Source organism: Dipodomys spectabilis, unplaced genomic scaffold, assembly GCF_019054845.1.
Source record: "Dipodomys spectabilis isolate Male_0828 unplaced genomic scaffold, ASM1905484v1 ptg000096l, whole genome shotgun sequence".
NCBI classification, from domain to species: Eukaryota; Metazoa; Chordata; class Mammalia; order Rodentia; family Heteromyidae; genus Dipodomys; species Dipodomys spectabilis.
The window spans coordinates 16934654-16962540 of NW_024870773.1; the positions used below are offsets into that span (position 1 = coordinate 16934654).

At 41.2% G+C, this 27887-nt stretch overlaps 1 protein-coding gene across 1 annotated transcript; it reads right to left on the reverse strand.

Moving 5' to 3' along the window:
* Window positions 1–430: 430 nt before the first annotated feature.
* On the reverse strand, window positions 431–27219 carry Prpf18 (pre-mRNA processing factor 18). The gene is made up of 10 exons (XM_042686234.1): window positions 27057–27219; window positions 20535–20612; window positions 17708–17812; window positions 16054–16167; window positions 15203–15349; window positions 13636–13704; window positions 12303–12443; window positions 12120–12191; window positions 8955–9110; window positions 431–964 (listed from the first exon to the last, which is right to left on the reverse strand). The coding sequence occupies exons 1-10, from the start codon at window positions 27120–27122 to the stop codon at window positions 884–886; spliced, it is 1029 nt and encodes a 342-aa protein (XP_042542168.1). The 5' UTR covers window positions 27123–27219; the 3' UTR covers window positions 431–883.
* Window positions 27220–27887: the final 668 nt, after the last annotated feature.

Here is a 27887-nt window from a genome sequence, read left to right on the forward strand (position 1 = left end):
CCAGCCTTCTCAGCAGGCTCTGCTCCCCACTCCTCCCCCTGCTGCACAGGCGCTCACTGCATATGTGGTTAGTATAATATACCAGTTTTGTTTCTCAAACTGCTACTGGCTGTTAATCTATCTGCAAGGAGAGAAAATAAATGAAAAATATGAGTTAACGGTAACATTTTTTTTTTTAGGTCCAGTCGTGAGGCCTGACCTCTGGGCCTGGGCTCTGTCCCTCAGCTCTTCAGCTCAAGGCTAGTGCTCTACCACTTGGGCCACAGCGCCACTTCCGGCTTTTTTTCTTTTTGCTTATGTGGTGCTGAGGAATCGAACCCAGGGCCTCAGGCATGCAAGGCAAGCGCTCTACCACTGAGCCACCTTCCCAGCCCTTAACGGTAACATTTGCATTCACATTCTCCTGCAAAATGGTAAAAACTCAGAAACATTTAAAGACTATAAAATTTCACTCAGTGTCTCCACATATAAAAATATTTTCTATAAATACTACATAAAAGGCAATGTGCAATTTATCATATTTTACAGAAAGATTTAAATCCATACTCAAGTGTTTCTAATTATCTAACCATAATTTTCAGGTCACATGGGAAAAGATCATTCAAAACCCCCTTCTGTTACTGCTGTCTACACATTTAAAATGTGGGGAAAAGTCTTTAAAAATGAACTTTTCAGTGATTACAATGAAAGCAAGACATGAAAACTGGTGTATAGTCAGGAACCACATGAAAGCCAACAGTTTTCAAACTGATCAAGAATTGTATCAGGTGGAACTCTGAGACAGGCAAGTCCACTGTGCTCTTCCTTTATTCCCTTTGGTAATGACAGAAGTCTGGTCCCGCCTCCTTAGGTTTCTCAGTGCCACATGAACACTGCAGAGATCTCATAGTGCATTATACTCCACACATTTCGATGGATCTGTAGGAAAGTGTTTCTGGCAAATGGTCATTAACCTCTTCAATCCCTACAAACATAAAGAGAATGAAGTGGTTATGATGCATGCACTATTACTAACTGGCTTCCCTTAAGTTTGTCATCGGGACAGGCCATCCCCAGCAATCCCAGTGAGAAGTGTACCCCCAGTAAAGTTTATTCACATGCACTTCGAGATACATACAAAAATGTTCAATGTTCTTCATCCTAGCAAAACAAATAAGCAAAAAGCAAAGAGTTTGGTTTTTGGGTCCGGTCGTGGGGCCTGAACTCTGGGCCTGGGCGCTGTCCCTCAGCTCTTCAGCTCAAGGCGAGCACTCTACCACTTGTGCCACAGCACCATTTCCGGCTTTTTTCTTTTTGCTTATGTGGTGCTGAGGAATCAAACCCAGGGCCTCATGCATGCAAGGCAAGTGCTCTCCCACTGAGCCACCTTCCCAGCCCAAAAGCAAAGAATTTGGAAACAACCTAAATTTCCATCCATATAGAAGACTGCATGAATGCATTTAATATGCTCGCAATGGAATGTTTTAGAGCAGTAAAAGTGGGTCAACTACATGTAACAATTCACCCTTTGTCAACTAGATTCCAACAATCGTGGGCCTAAACTATCCAATCTATAAACAAACCACTGAAGTTACTTCTTTGAAGGTTTCTAAAAATTAGGGTATTATTTACTGGAAGAGAACTGGACATACTCCCCTCATTATTTCAAAGGAACTTCTCTATCTTCTAATTCCTAGCACCACTAATAAGAAGGATAATAGAATCGCCCTTTCTATTCCTTTTCTCTAATTTGGGGGAAGACTCACTTATTTCAATGCCAAGCTTCCACAGTAGAAGCAACCTGGTCTTTTTATTTCCAGCACACAGCTGAAGATTGAATGTCCATTTCCTCACAATTAAGTTACAGATGAAAAAAGATCCACATGGCTCAAAATATGGTTGCACAACATAATAATGTTCTGTGAAATTAAAAGGGGCTAATATGTAAAAGACAAATGCTAGCAGTATTTTTCTCTTAAAACTCTGGGCTTAATACTCTGAAAAAAACAAAGTTAGGGTAGATCTCATCATGCAACACCTGGCCACTAAAGGAAATGGCTGCAGCACAAAGCCACCTGACCTATGAATGTATGACATGTAATCTAAACACTGATGCGTGAGGAACTCTCTTACCAGTAACAATGAATGATTGTGGATCAAGATGTGATCATTTATTGTAGGAATGTTTCTGTGTACTGATTTTGATAATTCAGGGTCATACTAGAAATTTGCAAATGTTTCATGGATAAATGAAGTTGGCAAATGTTGTAAGAAGAGCTCCATCAAAACCTAAGATATAAGCTGGGTGCTGTAATCCTAACTGCTCAGGAGGCTGAGATCTAAGAAACACGCTTCAAAGCCAGCCTGGGCAGAAAAGTCTCTGAGACTCTAATCTCCAATTAACCACCAGAAAACCAGAAGTGGTACTATATCTCAAGTGGTAGAACACTAGCCTTGAGCAAAAGAGCTCAGGGACAGCACCTAGGCCAAGAGTTCAAGGCCCACAATGGACAAAAACCAAACAAACAAAAAACCACCCTGAGATAAATGGACCAAACTGACATAAAAGGTTGTAATATTGTCTTTACTACAGAATATAAGGTTTCTGAAAACTTGCCAGAAAAAAAATAGTAAAGGCTTTTTTGCTTTTGTAGTTGGGAGTTGAAGAAAAACTTGGGATATTCTTTCATGTTCTAATCCCCAAAGGAATCTGTTTAGCACAGTATATACATCAATTAGTCTCTAAATGCCAGGAGTGCACAGCAGGAAAAAAAGGACATACTCAAACAGTAATTTGATAACACTTCCAAGACTTTTACAAAGGAGCGGACAGGACTTCAGACAAAGAACAGTACAGTTCGTTCCCAGAGGTAGCACTCCTGGAAAGCGGTGGCTAGCGCGGGCTCTGAAAGGGTGAGGGAGAGTGGAGGATAACCATAGAGAAGACAGTCACCTAAAAGGACCAAAGGCCTTGGGCAGAGGGGTGCGGGCAACCGCAGGGAGGCTGCAGCAAAGAATTAAGAAAAGAACCCAAACTTGTTTTCCTAATACCACGTAACCTTCCAGTCCCCTCTCACTGCCTACCCAATAGGAAGCAACCAGAGGACAAGCGAAATCACAGAACAAGGCCAGGGAGAGGCTGAGGAGCTCTGGAGGGCCCACAGCCCTGTGATGAGCATTTCACTACTTCTTCTTTGCCTTTTCTCCAACAAGTAAGCAATGTCCAAGAGGTGTCTAGAAATGAATGAATTACCGTCTCTAAATAAGAACTTCTTCTAATCTGTGTAAAGGGAGCTTTCCCCAAATCTGGGCCCATAATTACAAATGTTTTGGACAGAATGAACAAATCCTGAAGTCACTAACCTAGCACTGAGGTGAGCTATATATACGTGTGTATATATATGTATATATGTGCATAGCTGTAAGCTATACATCTTTGATCTGCATGGTGAGAAACCCTCTCCTTGGAATATTTAATTGCCATGAGAAACACATCAAACAACTTCCATAGTTTAAACCGATAGGTATGTGTAAAAGCCAAAACATGTTTCAGTGAAATAGCTTCTTGAATTGTTTTCTACCTTCTTTAAAAAACAAATATTGTCTACATTTCAGATGACTATTCTACATATCCCCAAATCCTTTTATGTAATATGCCCAGGAACAGGCAGAACTAACCAATACCAATAATGACGTGAGTCAGAGTAGCAGTTACTTATGGTGAGAGCAGGCAGGCTGAGGCTGGGAACTGACATGAAGTTCTGGATGAGTTTATGTTACACTTCATATATGCTACACATATCCACAATCACCGTGCTCTACCACTCCAAGCACTACAGTATTTGATGTGTATTTTAAAAGTTATTTCCATGATGACTTCTTAACAGCATCATCACATAAGAGATCTGTTTACATTTGCCAGAGGGCAGCAAACTATAGATGTGTGTGTGTGCATACACACACACGTGTGCATGCCAGTACTGAATGAAGTTTCAAGGGCCTCACACTTGCTAGGCAGGCACTTTATCACTTCAACCCACGCTTCAAACCCCTTTCTCCATTGGCTATTTTAAGGGAAGGGTCTCATTTTATGCCCAGTCTGGCCCAAAACTGTGATCCTTCTATGTATATTTCTCCTTGCCCCTCCTTGCTCTACTGTACCCAGCCATTGACTGAGATGGAGTTTCTCAAGCTTCTTTTTAGCTCTAGCAAGGTTCAAACAGCAATCTCCTGATCTCTATCTTCTGAGTAGCTAGGACTGCTTATACAAGCCTGAGTCACTGCACTCAGCTGAGTATGTATTTTAAAAAAAAGACTTCAACTTCTCATCAAAAAGAAAATGTATCTAACCACATTTGAACCCTATTACTACAAAGTTACAAAATAATAAAGCAACTCCATCACTCAGAAACTAAGCATTATCTATAGCTTAGTACTGAGCTTGCATAGCCTGTTTCCTTACAGTAGCATTGAGAAGAAAATGAGTATTATGTTAGCAGAAAAAGACCTACCTCACCATGGGGTCTTAAAACTTAGCTCCCTTATTATCTGTCTGTTGTGGGCACTGAGTTTTTCCCACAGTAAGTTCTAGGGAAACTGGCAGAGAACAATCAGAGGTTTAAGGACCACTGGGGCCAAATGGGTCACAGCTAATTCAATGCCTACAAACATGACATGGCCATGATCTCCTCCATCTCCTGTGGCAGTCCTACCCCCACCATGGACAATTCTGCCTACTAAAAAGCTGCATCATGCTGGGCACTGGCGGCTCACACCTGTAATCCTAGCTACTCAGGAGCTGAGATCTTGAGATCATGGTTCAAAGCCAGCTGGGGCAAACCTGAGAGACTCTTCAATTAACCACTAAAAAGCCAGAAGTGGAGCTATGACTCAAGTGGTAGAGTGCTAGCCTTGAGGACAAAAACTCAACAACAGAGTCCAGGCCAGAGTTGAAGCCCAAGGACTGGCACCAAAACAAAAAACAAAAACAAGAAGGTAACAATGTTGGACAAGAAATGTACTCATTACCTTACTCATGTAACTGTAACCCTTCTGTACAGCATCTTTATAATAAAACAATTTTAAGTTAAAAAACAAAAACAAAAAAAGCCCCCAAACCTGCATCATACTGTTTTTCAACTTCTTGTATCTCAAGATAAAAAGATTTTCAAAAGTTTTTCCTTATACTGACTCAATCTGCCTCCCTACACCTCAACAGGTCCTTGGTTGTACTGGGAAAGCTGAACCCTCTCCCAATTAGAAAGCTCTGCCATGTCCACAGATCTCTTGCCCAGAGTCCACCAACACTCTCAACACTAGAAAAAGAACAAGACTGCCAATGCTCTGGAGCTACAGAATTTTTATCCAATCAACAAATACTTCATGGGACCTCTGTCAACCCCATACTGTTGCAGCCTCAGGACACAACAGTGAATTAGTTCTTGTCCTGCAAAATCTACCAAGAATGAGTGAAAGCTACCTCTAACCTTCCTGGAGGCCATGTTCATGCTACCAGTTCTAATGCATTTCATTTAGTCCACTGAATAATCTTGATCTTTATTTTTGTTGGTCATGGGGCTTGAACTCTGGGCCTGGATGCTATCCTTGAGCTCTTCAGCTCAAGGCAAGTACTCTACCACTTGAGCCACAGTGCCACTTCCAGTTTTCTGGAGATAAGAGTCTCTCAGACTTTCCTGCCCAGGCTAGTTTAGAACTGTATATCCTCCTCTCAGCCTCCTGAGCACCTAGGATTACAGGCATGAGCCACCAACGCCCAGCTTCCCTGGTTCTTAAAGCCCACTACTCAAATTGTACACTTAAGCAAGCAGGATCTAAATTTCCTTATGGTCATCCTTGCTATTAAATTTACCCTTCTCTAGGGCTAGGCTGTGGCTTAGTAGTAGAGTATGTCTAGCATCTGTAAAGCCCTGGATTCAATCCCTATCACCACAAAAACAAACCAACCAAAAAAGTCTCTTAGTCTATCAGAACTTGTGGAATGTCAATGTCTTTTCCACATTAACACACTTCTTTATCCCTCTTAGTCTCCTGTTCTCAGCAAATCTGATAAAACAACTTCTGCAAGTCACCCAAGTCAGTTACAAGAATGTTAAGTCAGGACTGTATTAAAGCTACATGGCATTCAGCCATGGAGCACAGACTCATTATTAAGTGCTACAAGGTTTCCCTTGCTCAGTAGGATGAGTCTACCTGTTTTATCCACAAATATTATTTCTGAGACTATGTTAAATAATTTTATAAATTTCAGATATAGTATATTCAAAGCTGGGCACCAGTAGCTCACACCTGTAATCCTAGCTACTCAGGAGGCTGAGATCTGAGGATCTTGGTTCAAAGCCAGCCCAAACAGGAAAGTGAGACTCTTGTCTCCAAATAAATTTCCCAAAAAGCTAGAAGTGGAGCTGTGACTCAAGTGGTAGAGCTCTAGCCTTGAGCAAAATAAAGTTCCGGGACAGTGCCAAGGACCTGAGTGTAAGCCCAAGACCAACCCAAATACACACACACATACACACACACACACACACACACACACACACACACACTATATGATGCTCACCAGTTTTCCCTAATTAACTTGGCAAAAAAAAGGATAAAAATGTATGTCTTTAGTAGAAAATTTTATTTCAATGCCAAATTAACGCATAGTACTTTATCAAATATGAAAATTGCAAGGTTTCTATTTTCTTCTTGTAGTGTCTTAAAAACAAGTGCCAAAGGACATTAATTAAAAAATAGAGGGAAGATAGTTCACTGCACAGCTTCTAAAAATTAAAAAAAAAAAAAAAAAACCTTCAGAAATCTTAAATAAGGGCTGGGAAGGTGGCTCAGTGGTAGAGCGCTTGCCTTGCATGCCTGAGGCCCTGGGTTCGATTCCTCAGCACCACATAAGCAAAAAGAAAAAAGCGCTGTGGCTCAAGTGGTAGAGCACTAGCTTTGAGCTGATGAGCTGAGGGACAGCGCCCAGGCCCAGAGTTCAGCCCCACCACCGGAGCCCCCCCCCCCCAAAAAAAAATCTTAAATAAATGCCAAGGTATTTTTAAACATAAAGTCAATCTAGGAGAAATGAAAATCATATATTTATAAAAGTAAATCATGTTTTTAAGAAAATTATATGAACTTTTATACATTATGGCTTTGTTCGTAGTATAGATGAACATAATTGATAAATTCAATCCTTGAAATTCTATTCCATTGTTAAAGCCAAACTAATTTTTTTTCCCCAACTTAAAGTTTCTGCCTTTAATACAGTCAGTTGGGGTTATTAAGGAATGGAAATGTGCTCAATTTTGTAAAATTGTACTTGAACTCTAAAATGTCTACAACTCACACTAAAATTGCATCTTAAAATGCTAATATATGTGAATAAGGCATAAAGCGTGACACAAATTAACATCCAACACTTGGAACTGAAATACAAAGAAGAAGAAGAAAACTCATGAATATGGTAATGACTGTTCTCTGGCATAAAATCTGAAAGAACTTTATGCAAGTAAGTGAATTTCAAATCCCAAGTAAACTTTCAGAGTATCATCTCCAAGTTTTAGAATAACCATCCAGCAAACATCATTATTCAGACATAATCTGGATTTATGACAATTTGGCAAAGCTAGATTAGTTTATTTTTTTTTCCATCAAGTTTTCAGAAAAGTTTGGCCCAACAACAGTGCAAACATGTTTCTATGTATAACTTCAAGAAAACTGAACTACTAATTCTTTGGGCCTAGTAATGTAAATACAGAATTATGATTATACATGACTTTAAAAATGACCATATAAGTTGATCAGTCTCTTCATTCCTCTTTCAAACAGATGGGTCACTTTGAAACTTTTAGTGACCCTGGGTCTAAAGTGGAACTTATAAAAAACAATGTACTGTAAAAGACCTGAACTGAATTTCCACACTCCAACATTTCTCTGATAAACTTAACTTGCTAATATACATATTTTTTTTCCAAAATACACAAACAACTGCAATATGTTTAGTGCTAAGGTAACTAAGGCCCAACACTTGGTCCTGTCCTCTATCACGAAGGAAAATGGAAAGGTTCCTTTCTCGATGAAGGTGTCTTAAATGCAAGTGCTCCTCTACAGGGATTTTCACCCTATCACGCCACGTCCTGTGTATTTACACAGTGCTCGCCCGGCCTGTGCTCCACTGTGTACTGCACCAGTTACCCACAGTCAACCAGCATGGTCAAGGCCTAAATGTATCAGGGCAATGGCAGCCAATGTGGTCACAATGCCTGTGTCCTTCACCCCAGTCGCATCACACAGAGCAACTGTGTCACCTCACAGGAAATAAGAGACCACATTGGCAATTCACTATGGCATACTATATAACTGTTCTACTTTACCACTACTGCTCATTTATTTCTATTATTTACAGGGTCTCACTATGTGGGCTCATCACACAAGTTGGCCTAGGACTCACTACTCACTACTCAGGCTGGCCTTGAGATCTCACCATCATGCCCAGCTTTTGTTACTTTCTTACTGTGCCTAATTTACGTATTGGTGTTCAATACTATCTTTAGCCAGGTGCCAGTGGCTCACACCTATAATCCTAGCTACTCAGGAGGCTGAGATCTGAGGATTGTGGTTCAAAGCCAGCCCAGGTAGGAAAGTCTGTGAGACTCATCTCCAATTAACCACTAGAAAACCAGAAGTGGTGCTGTGGTTCAAGTGATAGAGTGTTCGCTTTGAGCTGAAGAGCTAAGGGACAGCACCCAGACCCAGAGTTCAAGCACCACAACCAGAAAAAAAAAAAAAATACTATCCTTAAATTTTAGATGCCTTAATTTATTGTCGACATCTACTCTGGGGAGGGCGAGGATCTTGGAATCAAACTCCAGATAAGAGGGAACAATTTCAATTCTTTTCTTGCACATGAAACTTTCAAGTTTGGAATTCAAAGAATGTTTGAGCAAACTTTAACCCTGCTACAAACTGCTCACCTGAATATATTTCCGCTGAGTTTCATCATTTAAAACATGGGCAACATGCTTGGAAAAAATCTTTTCCCGGCCAGTTCTGGCATGGATACCAACCATAGTGACACCAATAGGCCATGGAGCATTGCCAATGGCCATCTGAAGGTAAGCATCATTTGCCTGAAAAGAAAGTTGAAGAAAATCAGAAATGCAGAAAGACAGCTTGCTCCATATTTATATTCCAAGTATTTCACAGCCTTTTATGACAGAATTTCCATCCACATCTTTGGCATATTGAAGATACAATGTTTATGCTGTTCAAATAAGGGCACCAGTGGCTCACGCCTGTAATCCTAGCTATTCAGGAGGCTGAGATCTGAGGACCAAAGCCATCCCAGGCAGAGAAGTCTGTGAGACTCTTATCTCCAATTAAACACCAAAAAACAGAAGTGGAGCTATGGTTCAAGTGATAGGGTGCTATCCTTGAGCACAAAAGTCATGGACAATGCTCAGGACCTGAGTTCAAACCCAAGGACTGGCTCATGTATGCACATACACACGCGCACACATGCACACACACACAAAATTGAGTCATGGGATTGTCCTGCTGGAAATCATAAATGCACTGGGGAAAAGGAGGGCGGGAGGAAATGAAAGCTGTAAAAAGACAAACATTCTTTCAGGTCTGGAATAAGGCAGTTATTGTGATGCAGTGACAAAGACTCTACTTTGGGTCTCCTCTAGACCTTGTCTTCTCCAGAGCAGCCCGAAGACCACAGAGGTTCAATCATTTCCCACCACCTAGCCTGAGCTGCCACCTGCGCCCTGCACAGATGCAGCTCTCTAGAAGCAATGGGCCTGTGTGCTAGGACTATCAACAAGATCCGTAACAAGTATAAAGAGAGAGAACACTGGCCCTCGAGCAAATGGCTAAAGGATGAGACTTCTTTCTTTAGACCCACGAGTCTCCCACTTTCCAAGACACTTAAACCAATAAAGACACAGGGCTTTTAAAAATCAAAATCTGGCTGCAAGGAAGGAAGAGAAAAAAGAGCCAAGTAAATTCTGACAGATAGTGTGGGTTTCAAAGCAGACCTCCAAGAGATTTTAATTTTGAAAATCAGACACCTATACGATTGATGAGCTCAGTTGATGAAAAATAAGCACTAGGAACAAGTTGCGACTATTTACACTACTCACGACATCTGAACTTACTCTACTCAACACATTTTGAAAAGTTTAATTTTAAACAGTATACAAACTTTTTTTAAATCACTGATTCTCATGTGCTTTTTTTTATTGTGCTGTTTAGGATGTAGGCAAATTATGAATTCCAGGGCCTTATGTTTGAGCTCTATCACTTAAGCTACACCTCTCAGGCCTCCTTATTTTTCAGAGCCTCCAGTTCTTCACCTAGAGCCAGCCTTGGACAACAATCCTCCAACCTCCACCTCCCAAGCAGATGGGATTACAGGTGCCCATCACCCCACCTCTGTCCTTTGAGACAGGTTTTCTCAATAACTTCCTGCCCAGGTGGACTCAAACCTAAATGCTCCTATCTCTGCCACCTGAGCAGCTACGAATACAGGTGTGTGTCACCATACCCAGCTTGTATATATAAATTTTTATTCAACTTTGACTGATAAAAATAGCAATATCTAGTTTCCTTAAAAAAAAAATAACAAGAACCTTCCACCTGATTCTGATATACCACTATGAGGAAAAACAAGAACAGTGTTTCCTCCAGCAGGCGAGTAAGCTGATTACTTTTTTCTTCGGCCATGATGACTGTGGTCCAATGTAATTACCCTAAGTATCATGCAACTGACAGAAACTGAGAAACCCTGTTGACAGAACTGGCTCTTACAAGGAATAAAATGGCTTGTTACCCTCATTAGCCTAACGCTGCAAGTAAACCACGCGGTCACCCAAAATCCCAGCAGGGCCTTCTCAGTTTCCAGGGCTCTAGCACTGCTCTGTGATATCTGTGCTGACATCCTTTTCTCCTAACTTCTAGGGAGGCATGGTTCAAACTCCAATCACAGGCACTCTCTCCTTGTCCCCCTATACCAACCGACTGCCCTCCACTGCCCTCAGAAGCCCTGGACACCAGAGTGCTATCCCTGGAAAGCCCACCCAGGAACAAAGAAAAACAGCATTCCCCTGCACAGGGTCTGCTACTGCTGCAGAAGTGAGAGTGAGTCCTGGCAGCCATCCTTGGACTGTTTTTCCACACAAGCAATACTGAGCATGGCTAAATTGCCTTTTATCATCAGTGCAATAGCTCAGCTATATCATAGATTAAAAGGCCTTTTATTGCAGGTCTGGGAAACAAATCTATATGACATCCTTTCTATGGGAGAATCCGTTGCAAGCTATAATCAACCATTTATAAACTTGGAAAGTAATCTCATTCATAAAATAAGCCCTGCCTAAAAACTACTCATGCTTTAAAAGAACTTTTCAACCTACTTTAAAAATGACTACAGAAGTAGAGCTGTAGCTCAAGTGGCAGAGTGCTAGACTTGAGTTAAAAACACTCGAGGAGAGTACCCAGGCCCTGAGTTTAAGTCCCAGGACTGATGTGCACATGTGCGCGCGCGTGCGCGCACCCACACCCACACCCACCCACCCACACACACCCACACACACCCACACACACACACACACACACACACACACACACACGACCCCCCTTCTCTGTGACCACCTGGATGGAGCAGTGCACACCTGTTATCCCAGCTACTCAGGAGGGCTCAAGGCACAGCTCACATCTCAAGGCAGGAAGAGAGACCCTATCTGAAAAATAACAAACATCAGGGTGGAGGCTGGCTCTGTGAGGCCTCAAGTTTAAACCTCAGTACCACTATGAAAACAAACAAACAAACAAAACTTAAGGTAAGGGAGTGTTTAAGGAATAGAGCACCTGCCTTACACTTGGGAGGCCCTGAGTCTAATCCTCTGTGGTACCAAAAACAGAAGAAAGTACTAAGAAAATACAGTTGTGATCTGAAGGTAATCAATGCTTTATGCTGACAAAACAATAGAAAATACAACTTGTTTCCTAGTTCCTTTAACATTTATTCTTAAATGTACTACGTAAACTTCTCTCATCCCAAATGAGCATTGTATTATGCACACTACTTAAATATGCTCAAAATAACTTCAAGGCACAACATAATAATATACCTTCACGTATTCTCTCTGCAACATGAACTTGATAATATCTGTTATTGACTCTTTTATGTCAGCAGGAAGATTCTGGAAGAGAAAAAAAATAACTTTGGAAACTATTGGGGACAGTGAAAACAGCATTTATTCCCAATTAACATATTCTGATTTCATTTTGTAAGCTCACAAAACAACTCTTACCCTTTTCCGAAGCTTTCTGAAGAGTGGCCTGAGATAGGACTCAGTTTGTTTCTGAGTAGCACTGTTTAGTTTACCCTGCACACTGCGCTTTATATAATCTTCTCTGGCATTCAATTCTTTAGCCCAGACGCCAAGAAGAAACTGTTTAAAGAACAAGGAACATGAGATTGCAATGCCACCTAGTGGGCAATACGTGCATGCACATTCTAACATAAAGTAGGCTCTCTCATCCTTATAGTGGATGTCACTGATTAAAAATGTCAGGGTAAGACTTAATGAACTACTTGTTTATCATATAGGTTCCAAAGTAGTATCTTTAGCAAATCACAAACTTCCCACTGTACTACAGCCCTACCTTAAGATAAATCATTTCCTCAAAAAAGAACTATCAAGCTTCTTAACTATTTGAGTGAAATAAAACTTTCACTGGGTTTATTTGTACCATAAAAATCAACCCATCTAGATTTGTCATCCATAGTACCACATGCACTGTGGTAGTCATTCTTCCATGTATGTTGTAACATTTGGACTTTCTTCTTACACAGAACACACAGATCAACTAAAAATCCCACTAACGGATGTTACTAATGGAGGAGAAAAAAGGAATAAATGCAAAACGGAAGTGACCCATCCTTCCTGAGTTTTCTGTCTAACTGGAACCCTTCCAAAGAAAGCACCTCTGAAGGCCAAGGAGTGCACGCATGCATGTCTACATGAGAGGCCCCCACCCAGTTCGCACCCACCAGTGCTGTGGAGTGCTATGCCTTATCCTCAATGCATTCCAGGGTCTTGATGACCAAATTCTGTATTTAAAATATCAACACAAGTAAAAGCATTTTTGGCATCTAAATGTCTTCGTATTCTTGAACTCTTTGTTCGAGAATACTGAAATGAACCTGGGATTTGCCTGCGTTACCTAAAACATTCGAGAGAAATGCTGACCACAAAGGCAGAACTGGCCATCACAGCCAAGTAGGCAGGTGCACACAGGGCTGACGGTCACATGTGTTGTTCTCTGATGCTAGTGTCCTTCCCTTCTGGCCATTTGCACCACTCTTGTATAAAGCTCTGCAGCCTTCCACTGCACTCCTTCCTAGGGTGTTTACAAAAAATAGGAAACTCCTCCAAATATCTTGCTCATTTTGCTGTTAGGATTCTACTATGTGTGCACAAAGTAAATACATATTTTCCTTAACTGCTACATGCAAGTGCACAGTGGTGATATAAACATAATGTTTCAGAATTTCCCTGTCCTGCCTTTCACCCTGTATAGCCCCAAAACAATAGTTCTTGAAAGTTCAAAATGCCCTCCTCCCTTACCTAAGATACTCACCTTCAGGAACTTGGTGATGATGTCCATGTCCTTATGGTCATCGCCCTTCCCTAACGATTCCCCCAGGGCCTGAAGAGAAAGGAACAACACTTCTGCTCATTAACACACAACTGAATAGGAACACATGAGCATCACCAGGTTAAACAAGGTTATCACACCCTTCTATTTTTATTTTAAAACCTGTTCAAATTTCTAGACACATTAGGAGGGAAAAAAATCAAGATGCTAATCTGCTATCTGTATTTAGAGAGTATGCTTCCTATCGATTAGCATTCTACCACTTGAGCCACAGTTCCACTTCTGGATTTTTGCTGGTTAATTGGAGTCTCACAGACTTTCCTGCCTGGGCTGGCTTAGAACTGCAATTTTCAGATCTCAGCCTTCTGAGTAGCTAGGATTACAGGTGTGAGCCTCTGAGGCCCAACTGCTTGCTATCTTTTTATGAAGCTACTGCTTGTGACTAGGAATGGATTTTTTTTTGGGAGAGACAAAAATGTTCTAAAATTAGATTATGATAATGGTAGCATCAACCTGTGAAGATATTAAAAACTAATGAATTATATACTTGAAATGGGTATCTTACATACTGAGTATTTAAAGCTGTTAAAAAAAAAAAAGAAAAGGAAGAAAGAGAGGGAGGGGAAGAGGGAGAAGTAAGATTCTGACCAACAACTAGTTGCCTACACTTATTACTTCAGTAAACTTTAGATAGCTGCTGGGAGAAGGGGCATTAAAATGAGTACAACCTTGATTCACAACTATTATCTCACTCTTAGCGACCACTATATGTATAAGAGCCAGAAACTAAAGGAAACAAAAATTACAGCTTATGTTGCATTAAGCACTTTTCAATATTTGAAGCTATATTATATTACAGGTAAACATGACACAACACTACTTTTTAATGAAAATTACACATATGATCGCACATTCAACACAAGGCTAAACTGGAAAGCTAGACCCACCACCACATGTTAGCAGGAATGTAAGGACACAAACCCCTTGCACACTGCTATGGTGCTACAAATGGGGATAGCAACTTGGCAGTTCTTAGGCAAGTTATCTATACACATACAATTCCACAATCCTGTTTCAGACCACAGCAGTTGTATAAGATTGTTTATCACAAAGCTGTTTGTTGTTAAGGAGCTGGAAGAATTCAGCAGCCCATCATTATAAGGAAACATCAAAATATAATGAATGCCACATGTAACAATTAAAAGCAAAGGAATTAAATGTGTCTAAAGTATCAAGGATGGATCTTAAAGCAGTACAAAGAGAAAATCAAGTAAAACCAAAAGGAAGGGAATAGAAATTACCACCATGCAATATATGCACATAAAATACTGCAGGCTTTCCCCAAACACCAGAAAAAAGGAGAAACATCAAACACATTACAGTGGATACTTGTGAAGGAAGAAGGTAGAGGAATCTGAACAAATGACAGTGGAAAAACACTGAGGCAGCACACTCCAGTGTGATCTGCAGTGACAAATGATTGGCTCAGCCATCTCTGCCCAGGAAAAAGAGGCAATGGGGAGCTGGCTGGGCTGAGCATAGACATTACCTCTAACTCTTCGATGGTGGTGTTTTCCTCATGCACTTTAAGATCATTCTGTGTATCCTCCTCCCCAGGCTCCTGCCCACCCACAATTTCATTGAGATACTGCTGGTCAATCTTATCCAAAGCTGCTTTCAAATCATTCCTCAGGCCCTAAGTAAAGACAAAGTACCTCTTATGAACTTCCATGTATCTTTAACCTATGGCTTTTCATTAAGGGTATGTATGCTTCATTTTTCTATCCACATGCAGTTAAGAAGTTGACAAAATAGGACACAACATTATCAACACATTATACTTTTGGTATATTCTATATCAATACATTATGCTATCTATAAAACTATCATCACTAAGTTGTATATGCATATTTAAAGGAAGATATTTAAAATGTCCATTCAGATAAAGAAACAAATCCAACTAAAAATTTTCTTAAAGACTAACTTTTATCAAAAACTAAGTACCTGCTATGCATCATGTGGAAGACAAGGAATTCCAAAAGATTATCTCATTCAATGTTCATAACATCTGAAGGAGCCAGGTATCATTGCTTCTATTTTACAAATGAGGACTTTTAAGACTTAGATTAAAACTCAAGTGATCACATACTAATAACTATAATCCAGGAATGGAACCCAAACCTATTCCTAAACTCTTGCCCCCAAATTTCTATATATGCACTTAACTTAGACTGAAAACACATATCTATTTTAAAACTGAAGAAAACTTGTCTTCCTTCAGCAGAAGTAATCTGACAACTCAGTATTTTCATTTTTGCCTATAAGCATGTAATTAGCCAAGCTCTATACTCTTGTAGCTTATGTGCTATTGTGCTACTTTTCTAGCTTCGTACTGCTTACCTTGTTAACTTCTGGGGTAAGGATCTCTATTTTTCTTAAACGTTGAAAAGCGTCATAATCAGTTTCTCCAAACAGTCTAATTGGTTCTCCTCTTTCTCTCAATCTTCTGATAACCTATAAACAGAAACAAATGTCCAGTATATTACTTAATTTTTCAAAACAGGAAAGACACTAAACATCTCAAAATAATTTGCATATTTTACCATAATATTGAAATGTGGGTTTAATAAAGCTAATCTAATTATCCAAATTCATGTTTGAATGAATATAAAATCTCCAAAAATTTTAATCATTTCAATTATACTAAACTGGGAGCAAAGCAGAAAATAGAATACTTTAATTAAAAAAACCTTGACTCAAATGTCAATACTATAAAATCTTATTACTGAATAGTTCCTAGAAAATGGCCAGACAGATGAATCTACAATTCAAATGTAAAGCAAGCTCCTAACATAAACCATCTGTATTGTTTAAGAAATGCAAAAAAAAAAAAAAAAGTAAATAAAGCGAGCCTTTTTATCAGAATATAAGAAAAAGGATTAACTTTTGGTTCTCATTTTACATAATTATGACTTGTCTCTTAGAACCAAGAAAATTGAAGGGATGGGTGGGGGTTGGGAGAAATAGGAGAGACACCGATCAAGATGCACTGTACTTACAAACTGACATGCTGAATTGAAAATCTTTTGTACAACTACTTAAAGGTAACAAAAATAATTGAGGACATTTATCTAATTTGGGGAGGGGAAGGACAATTAACAAAATGCTGAAACAAGGACACAGGATGAACCATTGTAACAATGATACTCACAAGACACTATATTGGAAATAACCCTTACAACTTTGGTATGGGGGTAGAAGGTGGGGTACGGGAAGGGATAGGAGAAAAACAGAGGAGAGGGTAACACTGCTTGACAAGAAATGTACTCATTCTTACTCATGTAACTGTAACCCCTCAGAGTACAGCATCTTTACAATAATGAAATTAATAAAAAGAAAAAAACTGAAGAAGAATAATAATTAAGGAGGGGAGGGTCACATCTGTCCTGGGGCTTGAACTCAGGGCCTGGACACCATCCCTGAGCTGCCGTGCTCTAGACCCAATACCAGCACAGAAAAGAGAAGAAGAGGAGAAGAGGAGGAAGAGGTAGAAGAAGAGGAAGAGGAGAAGAGGAAGGAGAGGAGAGAAGGAGGAGGAGGAGATATAGATTCAGATTAAAAAAAAAAAAACTAGATTCCACATATGAAAAAAAGATTCCAGAAAAAAAAGAAACATTAATGACCATGGAAAACAAAAACATGTTCAATTCTAGTGACAGAAAGTTGAAAGTAAAAACATTAAAAATATGTAAATCTCTGTAGTTGATCTGGAAAGATGAAGCAGATAAAGAGAATAATTAGCAAAATTACATAAAAATAATTTAAGTATATTAGGTGAATTTATATTTACTTAGAATGCATTTGTTCATTATTTAAAGTTTATGCTTGGAAGATACCACTACTAAAAAACAAGCAGAGAATAATGTAGTAGCGCATGAAGAAAACTGTAGCTACAGGGGTTTGGGGGTTAGCTTTCCTGTATGGGAAATAACATATAACTTAGGCAAACACTATTTTTCTTTTTGTCCACCTAATGCTTGTAATATTAACCTACCTCTTGCCTAGAAAGAGTCATGGGTAATTTTTCCTCAGCCAGTTCAAGTTCTAATACTGGATTTGATGAAGTTAGTGGTTTCTGGTCTTCTTCTTTAGGTTGTATCTATATTAATTGCCAAAAGAAATAAAGTTCAGTTTTTAAAATACAATTAATGTCATCACCACATTAGCTATGCACAAAAATTAAGCATGTTTAAATACTAAATGTATTCTACATGTTTCTCTAAGGAAAAAATTCCTAATCCTAATAGTTGTACATGCTTTTAAGAGCTTAGTAAATGCATCCATTTCAGTCAGGAACATCGCAAGTAGACAGCATGCACGCAGAGAAAGCACTCTTGCTATAAACGTGGCATTACTATAGTGGTTTCCAAAATCAAACTCAATAAGGCTGAAATCTGCACTCACTTTCTCCTTGGCTTCTATTTTAGGTACACTTCTTTACAACAATCAATTTGCTTCTCCTCGGAGAGAAACTTTACAGTGTTGATTGCTGCGAGTGTTAAAATGAAGACTAAAAAATTGCTTTCCACCAGAAATCTGTGAAACTTCCAACTCAAGCTTTTTCCTTATTTTGGTTTGGAAAAGGATTCTTCCAACCCCAGAGAAATTGTTATCAGACGTACAGAAAACTTCTCCATGCTATACAGAACTGGCCAAAAACCAAGGTATGAACTATATTTATAGGAAAATGAAAAATGGCAGCTCTTTGTATGTCAGTCAAAGAAAGAGTGGATAGACTTTGCATATGAAACCTCAAGGAAAAAGCTCTTCAATGTTTTCCATATCTGAGTAGCAGTCCATGTCACAGATTAGGAAAACTAATGTGAGCCCCACTGCATATTGACTCATGGTTTCCAATTTAGCCACTCAATTCTAGGAGCCAGATTCAAAACACCACCAAAGATCAACAGTAAAGAAAGAAACTCATTCAATTAAGAAAAGCATTTGGTTAAAATTATTTAATTCATGATTCTACAGTTTATGGTTAAAGTTGTATTTACCATAACTGACTGACATTGAGATTAAATCAAAGTAAAAAGAACTGCCAGGCACTGGTAGCTCATGTCTGTAATCCTAGCTACTCAGGAGACTAAGAATTGAGAATCATGGTTTGAAGCTAGCACGAGCAGGAAAGTCCTGTGAGTCTCTTATCTCCAATTAACTACCAGAAAACCAGACGTAGAGCTGTGGATCAAAGTAGTAGAGCACTACCATTGAAATAAAGAGCTCAGGGACAGCACCCATGACCAAGTCATAAAAATGGTAACTCACTCTTATAAAGGAAAAGGGATTGTGCAATACTATATTGTTACCATTACCAAAAAGAAAATATTAAATACATCTTTAGAAAAAACAAAAAACTGTGCTTAATTTTCAAGTTTGTAATCCAAATCTCCAAACTAAAAACACTTTGAATTACACAGTGGCAGTTGACAGCTGTAGGACAAGGATGAAAGAGATTTTTGTCAGCTGGACTCAAAGTTGCAAGCAATCCCTCCACAGTAATTACTCTGCTTCATTGCTTTCCAATATATAAAAGAAGCCTACCCACTCCCTGAGACTATTCACGTGGGGCAGAATTATCTTCCTACCTTAGCAAAAAAGTTGAAAAGGTTCAATGTTAGAGATCTGGGAATGTGACAAGTCAGCAGACTAAACTTATAATAAGCTTGAATTATATAATAGTGGTCGGACAAGCAAAATACAAGGACTTTTCTTTCTGGCTGATTACCTAATAGTTATTTACATAAAACACATTTTAACTTCCTAAACTAAAAGCAAATGAAATAAATACATCCACGGAAAACTAACAGAACACAGCTGCCAGAAATCTAACCCATGCTTCTTTACTACTTGCCCTTTTCCAGCACTACAAAATGAAGCTAAGTGCATCTGCATACCATTTGCATTCCTCATGCGTCCTTTTAGAAATGCTGTGTCACATAAATTAATTTCCAGGACTTTGCCCACTACATGCACAAGAATGTTAATTTTATATCGATGTTTCACAAGCAGAAAGTTGATTTCAAATTAGGGTTCAGCGTAAGTATTTCAGTAGACTCTCATGACAGTGAGTTCAGATTATTAGACTAGATCTAGTTGTCTAAGATCTCAAACATGGCTTCTCCATATGGGAGGTTACAACCAGTAACCCCTCCCAATAAAAACCCCAGTACGATATCAACTAATGTCAAAGATCATTTCAGCATTGCTTCTAAAATACACAAGCAAAGTCTTTCAGACAAGTCATCTGTTTCTAAACAGTATTTCAAAATTGTTCTCAACCAATGGACTATCATAACTATAAAATGCTATCCCTTATTCTAACACAAAAGCATATTAATGTACAGTATGCTGTAGTTTAGGCAGCAGTACTTAGGGCCCCAAAGGAATTTACCATCACTGCAAACAAAATCAATGGCTTAAAATATTCAGGAGAAAGCAGGGACATCACCGCTGCCAGTGTCACTGCTGCTGAGTGACTAAAGTGCTTTGAACTCTTGTGGGAGAGGTGGGGAGAGGAGAGGTGTGGAGATGGAAATCAGGCAGTTGCAGATCCAGCTTTGATCTCAAGCCACTTCATGCTGTCCACAAAAAGCCAAACCAATCCAAGCCAGAAGTCATGCATGTATTTTCCTGAACTCGAGATGTATTTTTAAAAAGCAAAGGCAAAAACTCATACCTCTCCAGATGGCTTCTCACTTATAGGCTAATGTATAACATTAATAAATTGAACAGAGATCAATAATTTTGTCATTTATCAACTGTACAATAATAAACTCAGAAACATATAATTTAACATAAAAAACTGGCATTCTTACCTTGTAGCCACATCTTTCAAAATAAGCTTCCTCTTCTTTTTTTGCAAGTTCACTTCTCTTGAAATATTTCTTATTTTCCTATTAAAGGAAACAAGAAGGTTAATAATATATCCTTGGGCAAATTTAATGTCCCATAGTCCTCAAGTGCTTTGGAAAGCTTTTGATAACTCCTAAGTTTTACAAAAATTTCTTGCTTTTTGGTTCTACGGTCTCTGTAACCTGAAGTGGGTATTGGCATGGATGTGAAACAGATGTGCAAGTATTTTCCTCAAACTATCACTTGACTATGTTTGTCCAACTCAGCAAAGAACCAGTAATATTTTCCAAATGTTCATAATTTCCTAAGGTCTAAGTTGAAAGAAAATTTCTACAAGTGGATTATGTACCATAAAATTGTGTTTTAATGTTTTACTCATAACCAAAACCAACATAACTTGGGCAGATATAGGCAACTTTTGAAAAAAAGAGTTCCAAGGATATCCCTAAACCCTTTTTGTGTCTTAGAATTTTAGTTATCAATTCATTGTTAAAATAATATTGATACCAAATGTTGTTAGTGAATCCAAGGCTTTTGCTTGATTTGTTTTGATGTTAAGTAACAGAGATCTGAGAGTCTGATCCAGGCTAAAAATGTTAGTACTTTACATACCTGTACTGTGAAATCTACAGCCCAATTTACAAGCTATGTGCAGCTCTGCCTCTTGGATATTATTCCATTGATGACTCTACTCAAATAGACACTTCCCAACTTTGTAAACTAATGATAACAGAACCTCAATATTATCTCACATGTCTTTAGTATCTTGTAGTTCCAACGTTCACTCACTCAGGTAGCAACTCTGTACAAATGCTAAATCTATTTTAGGACAAAGGTTTGAGGGTGACAATAAGAGCAAGAACCAGTTACCAGCACCTGAATCCACACTAATTGTCAGTAAAATATTATGCCCAGCCTATGAAAATCACAAGAAGGAGACAGCAGCATCTATGACATACTCTTCTCAAAGGTAGAGAATAAAGGAGTAAGGAAAGACAACACCAGGAAGCAATCAAATCAACCCAGGACACTGGGTTAGTTTTAGCCTCTCCAACAGATTAATTTCATGGGACAAAAAGGGGAAGCTGGAGGAATGAAAATATTCTAGATTAAAAGGAAAGAAGTCCTGATATAGAAATGCAATTAGTTAATTTTGTGTGGATCTGATTTGAACAAACCAACTGCAAACACAAAAACATACATAAATTGATTGGCATATATGACTGTGAATTTATATCAAATAATTTAATTTTGTTGGATATGAATATATGTTGGTGACATAAAAACATGTCCCTTTTGCTAGTTATGTGGGTTAGGGAAAGAATATATAGAGCCCATTAGACAACTGTTTTCGTGTAAACAAAGTTCACTCATTAACTCAATAAACATTATACACTTATCAACCACACAGCAAACACAATTTGCCAGAAACAAAAGGCAGAAATGCTATTTGATAAGGAACTGACAGTATGAAACTACTAAGGAACTATCCCCTTTTACAGGTTAAGAAAATTGAGAATGAGATCAGGCAACATTCTAAGAACTGGGCAAGACTGCTGAGTGACAGAGGCAGAGCCAGAACTCTGGTTCTTAAGCTTTTGGTGTGGTCCTCTGTACCCAGACACCCCAAATTCAGCATCTCAAATTATTCTTTTTTCCTATGTGTTCTACAATCATCATATTTCAAATACGTTTGCCAACTCCATTGGGGTACTCCCCGAAAGGACTGCCAAGGCCAGGGCCCACTGTCCATGAATGTCTCATTGAACTGTCTCAATTCCATAGGACACACCTAATTTACTAGGCGTTAAATATCAGAACATCTGAAAATATTGTTTAGGAAACCTGGTGAGACCCTATAACCCTGCTTTATAAATGTTATTCTTGGATTCTATCCAAGTTGTACTCTCTAGATGATAAAAGTGAGGATTCACAGGTCTAAGCTCGTGAAGGCTCCATCATCCATAACGTCTGCCTACATGAAAATCAGTGAGTCAATGGTGACAGCAAACATTATCAAGAGCTCTAGGTATGCACATGTAGTGAGACCAAAGGAGGATACTCTTAGGGGAGGAAGCCAAAGGCACAATGCTTCTGCGCTTCTGATTACATAAAATAATATTTATCAAGATGAATTCTAGGAAATGGAAAAAAACTATCAAGAATATATTTTTATATACTATACATATTTTATACTATCAAGGCAATATATTTTTCAGTGATGTCAGTGCATCTAATAGGCTGAATGAAAGCAAGCAAGCAAGAGAACATAACCAATCATTCTATTTGCATAAAATTCTAGAACATGCTATCTAATATAAAGTAACCAAAGGAGAACAGTGGCTATGGGTGGACAGGGTGGGACAGGCTGCAAGGAGGGAAGGAGGGATTACAAAGCATGTAAGGAAACTTCTGGTGAGATGGGTCTGTTCACACTCTGCTGTAGACAGTTTCACAGATGCATACATGTGTTGAAATTCACTGAATTGTGCATATTAAAAGTGTAGCCTAGGGCTGGGAATGTGGCTTAGTGATAGTGTTCACATAGCACACATGAAACCCTGAGTTCCATTCCTCAGTACCACATAAGCAGAAAAGGCCAGAAGTGGCACTGTGGCTCAAGGGGTAGAGTGCTAGCCTTCAGCAAAAGAAGCTCAGGGACAGTGCCCAGGCCCTGAGTTCAAGCCCCAGGACTGGCAAAATAATTCAAGCCCAGGATGGGCAGCAACAAACAAACAAACATAGTTACTGCATGCCAAAACTACTTTAAAAATAAGATTCCACAAGACGATTTAGAAAGAAAAGGGAGGAGGAGGAGGGAGGGAGGGTAGGGTACAGGTGGGGAAATGACAGAGGGAGAAAAACAGAAGGAAATAACCAATCGTATCATATGATAGCTGGGTGCTGGTGGCTCAAGTCTATAATTCTAGCTCATCAGGAGACTGAAATCCAGAAATTCAAAAGTAGAAAAGACTCCAATAACTAGCATAAAGTCAAACTGGAAGCACAGCTCACATGGTAGAGTGTCAGGAGTGAACAAGCACGCTGAGTAAGAACAAACCCCTGAGTTCAAACCGAGGTACCGAGAGATGGGGTGGAGGCCTTTCAACTTAATATGAAACAGAAACTAATCTAATTTAAATATTCAATTAAATGATAAGAGCCACAAGAAAAGTGCTTGGCGTAGCTAATTATCAGGAAAATGCAAATTAGACTACAGTAAAGCTGGGCGCTGATGACTCATGAATATATAAAACTAGCTATAGCTGATATCTGATGACTGCAGTTCAAAAACAGCCGCAGTAGAAAAGTAGAAATTAGCCAGCAAATGCAGGAAATGGAAAGTGTAGCCTCACTGGTAAAACCAGCCTTGAGCAAAAAAGCCAGGCATGATGGGGAGATTGCCCATCAAGTGGTTGCCCACCACTTGAGCCATGCCTTCATCTTGGCTTTTTGATTATTTTAGAGAGTCCTTATGTTTGTGCATGTGTGCCAATACTGGGCTTGAACCTTGCTTTTGGGGGCGACAGAGACCCTTCACGAGCTGGGGATGTAACTCAGTAGAGAATGCTTGCCTAACATGCACAGTGCCCCAGGTTCAATCTACAATGCCACCAAAAAAATTACATATACATATATACATGCAACCCTAAGTCTCAACTGCAACACACACACACACACACAATCAGCACATATATATGACCAAACCAAGTGCTAAATTAAAAGCTAAAGTCAACTAGGAAAAGTTCATGATGCAAAATTAAAAGTAATTATGAACACTGTTTTAAATCAAACCTAATTATGCAAATGTGCATTCTGTAAACACAGGTTGAGCTGAGTCTTTCATAAAGCAATTCTCCCTTTACAGCACTGTGCTCCCTCATATCAAGTACAGATCCAGCACATGTGTTTTAATTAGCTCCCTTTTTCGCAGCTGGTTCTTTTGTTGCTGTTGTTTTTAAATGGGCCAGTCTTGGGGCTAGAACTCAGCACCTGGCACTGTCCCTCAGCATTTTTTTAAAAATCAAAGCTAACACTCTACATTTTGAACCACAGCTCACTTCCAGCTTTTTGGTGGTTAACTGGCGAAGAGAGTCTCATAGACTTTCCTGCCTAAGCTGGCTTTGAGAGCTCAACCTCCTGAGTAGCGAGGATTACAGGATGAGCCACCAGCAACTGGCTACTATTTTAGAACTAATGATTATGAAATCTGCCACCCACCAACTTAACAACTCTAACTTATATGGTATACATCCATCAATCAAAGGCCTCAAAGCATTGGCAAAGCATAGGACCTCAGACACCTGTGGGTTTAGAAAGACCTTTTGAGAGGAACCATGAGGCCATAGCTGTTTTCAATACTATGGGTAAGAAATGGTAAGCTTCGACAAGAAATCAAGGCAGAGGCACGGGACTGTCAACATGCAGAGATAGCCAGTTTTGCTCCACAATCTCTTTGAAGAGATCAAGGTTAAGCAGCCCTTACTCAAAACACCTGGAACCAGCAGTGTTCTGGATCCCACGGGCTTTTTTCTTTCTTAAATTATTCTGCAGTAGTTGCACATTCATAATAAGTTACTTTGGAGAAGGGGAAACACAAAATTCCCATGTGTCCATGTACACTTTACAGGATCAGAGGCAATTTTACACAATAGTTTTAGTGTGACTGTGTTTTGAAAATTCAACTGAAGTCGGCTGCAGGATTTTGGAGTATTTCAGATGTTTGGATGAGAGTTAATCTATAGTAAAACAATTATATTAAGCCGTGATACTTGGCCACAGTCTTTTAATATCCTGTGGGACAAAACAGGAAGTATGCATAAAGCATTTTGCATTTATACCAAAGTACAATAGCCCCCCCCCACCCCCCCCACCCCCCCCCCCCCCGAGGGAAAGGCAACTAAGCTGAAAGCTAAATGGGCTGTTGTTGTTTTTTTTCACGGAGTACTATTTTATCATGAACTGATACTGACAAACTACACTTAGGGCTTGAATAATCGGTCATGTTTCCCACTGAACACCATGAGGCTATCATTATTTGTTGCCTATGATTAAAAAAAAAATCCCAGCTTCCGAATAAAAAAAAAGTGCTGAGAAGTTTAGACCTGCCATCCGCGTACTTGAGTTTCCTTAATGCCTTAAGAATGCTCTAGAAACCTCAGGCATACTACAATAATATCATTTTGTGCGACTGTCATTGGCTAGCCGGTGTTCCCCAGATGATCAGCGAACATGTATTTTTCAAGTTTCTCTAACTTATTAGCGGGTAAACACAGACAGACGAATAACCCGTCCATAGAAGTCCCCGACTCAACAATGTTTACGAGTACAGAGGTCTCCTGAGACCCAAACCTTGCCGAACTGGCGGCGCTGGGTTACTGTTCCCCGGTGAGACAGCGGGATGGCGTACGGACGCTCCTGAGTCAGGTCAGAACCCCGGTCCCCGTTCCTTTCTCCCTGGCTTTCAGTACCTCTCGGGACCGTCTTAGCCGTGCCAGGCACCGAGCGCGGCAGCGAGCCTGGTGCTGGGGAACCGACTCCAGAGATGGCGTGTGTCACTAAGAGAACTCTAGTCCTAGAGTCCCGAGGCCGCCCTGCCCCTGCTTCGGGAGGAAACCGTTAACAGGACGGGGGCTCTCCGCCAGAAGACCAAGGAGGAGGGAGGGGAACTGATGGGGGGCTGGGGGGAGGAGGCGAAGGGGGTGCCACAACTTTGGGGTCTCCTATGCTGAGGTGGCCAGGGTGACCCAGAGGGGGGTTCTCCCCAACCCCATGGCCGCCCCCCCATTCCCTCGGTGGCATCGCCACCCCCCCCACGTCCCTCCCCCCCACCCCCACGTCCCCCCACCCCCACGTCCCTCCCCCCACCCCCACGTCCCTCCCCCCACCCCCACGTCCCCCCCACCCCCACGTCCCCCCCCACCCCCCCGTCTCCCCCCACCCCCACGTCCCCCCCACCCCCACGTCCCTCCCCCATCCCCACACCCCTTCCCCCAACCCCCACGTCCTCCCCACCCCCACGTCCCTCCCCCATCCCCACACCCCTTCCCCCAACCCCCACGTCCCCCCCACGTCCCCCCCACCCCCACGTCCCTCCCCCCCACCCCCACGCCCCCCACCCCCACGTCTCCCCCCACCCCCACGTCCCTCCCCCATCCCCACGCCCCCCCACCCCCACGCCCCCCCCCCCACGTCCCTCCCCCCCACCCCCGTCTCCCCCCACCCCACGTCCCTCCCCCCCATCCCCACGCCCCCCCACCCCACGTCCCCCCCCACCCCCACGTCCCTCCCCCCACCCCCACGTCCCCCCCACCCCCACGTCCCCCCCACCCCCACGTCCCTCCCCCCCACCCCCCCGTCCCCCCCACCCCCCCGTCCCCCCCCACCCCCCCGTCCCCCCCCACCCCCCCGTCCCCCCCCACCCCCCCGTCCCTCCCCCCACCCCCACGCCCACCCCCGAGCCCCACAACCATCCGGGTCCTCACCACCAACAGGTTCCTGTCCTCCACCAGCTGTCGTTTCCGCAGAATCTCCGATTTCAGGACGTCCATCCCGCCGCCCGGCCCGAAGCTCGAGTTTCCAGCTCCTCCGACCCAGACCACCCCGCCAGGTTCACCCCACAGCCGACTGGCAGCGGAGCCGCGCCGGTACCGGACAACAACAACTGACGCGCCCGCTTCCGGCGGAAATCGGGATCAGAGAGAAGAGGGAAGAGAGCGCCCCGGCCTGCTGTGGGTGGCGAAGCGATTGCTCATCAGCGCCCTCTGACGGCGACCTCCGGAAAAGCTCCTACAGTATCCCCCTAGGACAGAGTTAAAACAGTATAGAATTTGGGGCCAGATAATTGGGAAATGTGGCTTAGTGGTAGAGATCTTGCCTAGCATGCATGAAGCTGTGGGTTCCATTCCACAGTACTACATACACACAAAAAGCTCGAAGTGGAGCTATGGCTCAAGGGGTAGAGTGTTAGCCTTGAGCAAAAGAAGCTCAAGGATAGTACCCAGGCCCAGAGTTCAAGCCCCAGGCCTGGCAAAAAAAAAAAAAAGGATCAGAGCCACATCTTCTGAACAGCTGGTGTGTTCCTTTTGATGTTGTTGGTCATGAGGCTTGACCTCAGGGCCTAGCCACTGTCCTTGAGCTCTTTATACTCAAGGCTAGTGTTCTACCACTTTGGGCTTCTGGTTTTCTGCTGGATAATTGGAGTCTTCTCGGATGTTCCTGCCCAGTCTAGCTTTAAACCACGATCCTCAGATCTCAGCCTCCTGAGTAGCTAGCATTACAGGCCTGAGCCACCAGTGCCTGAATGTTCCATTTTT

Coding starts and splice junctions, on each gene's coding strand:
- Prpf18 (XM_042686234.1), bottom strand. CDS start 27,122: ATGGACGTCCTGAAATCGGAGATTCTGCGGAAACGACAGCTGGTGGAG. Junction 16,168..17,707: donor TGACTCTTTCTAGGCAAGAG/GTAGGTTAATAT, acceptor TTCTGTTTATAG/GTTATCAGAAGATTGAGAGA. Junction 12,444..13,635: donor TCATCACCAAGTTCCTGAAG/GTGAGTATCTTA, acceptor TTCTTTAAACAG/TTTCTTCTTGGCGTCTGGGC.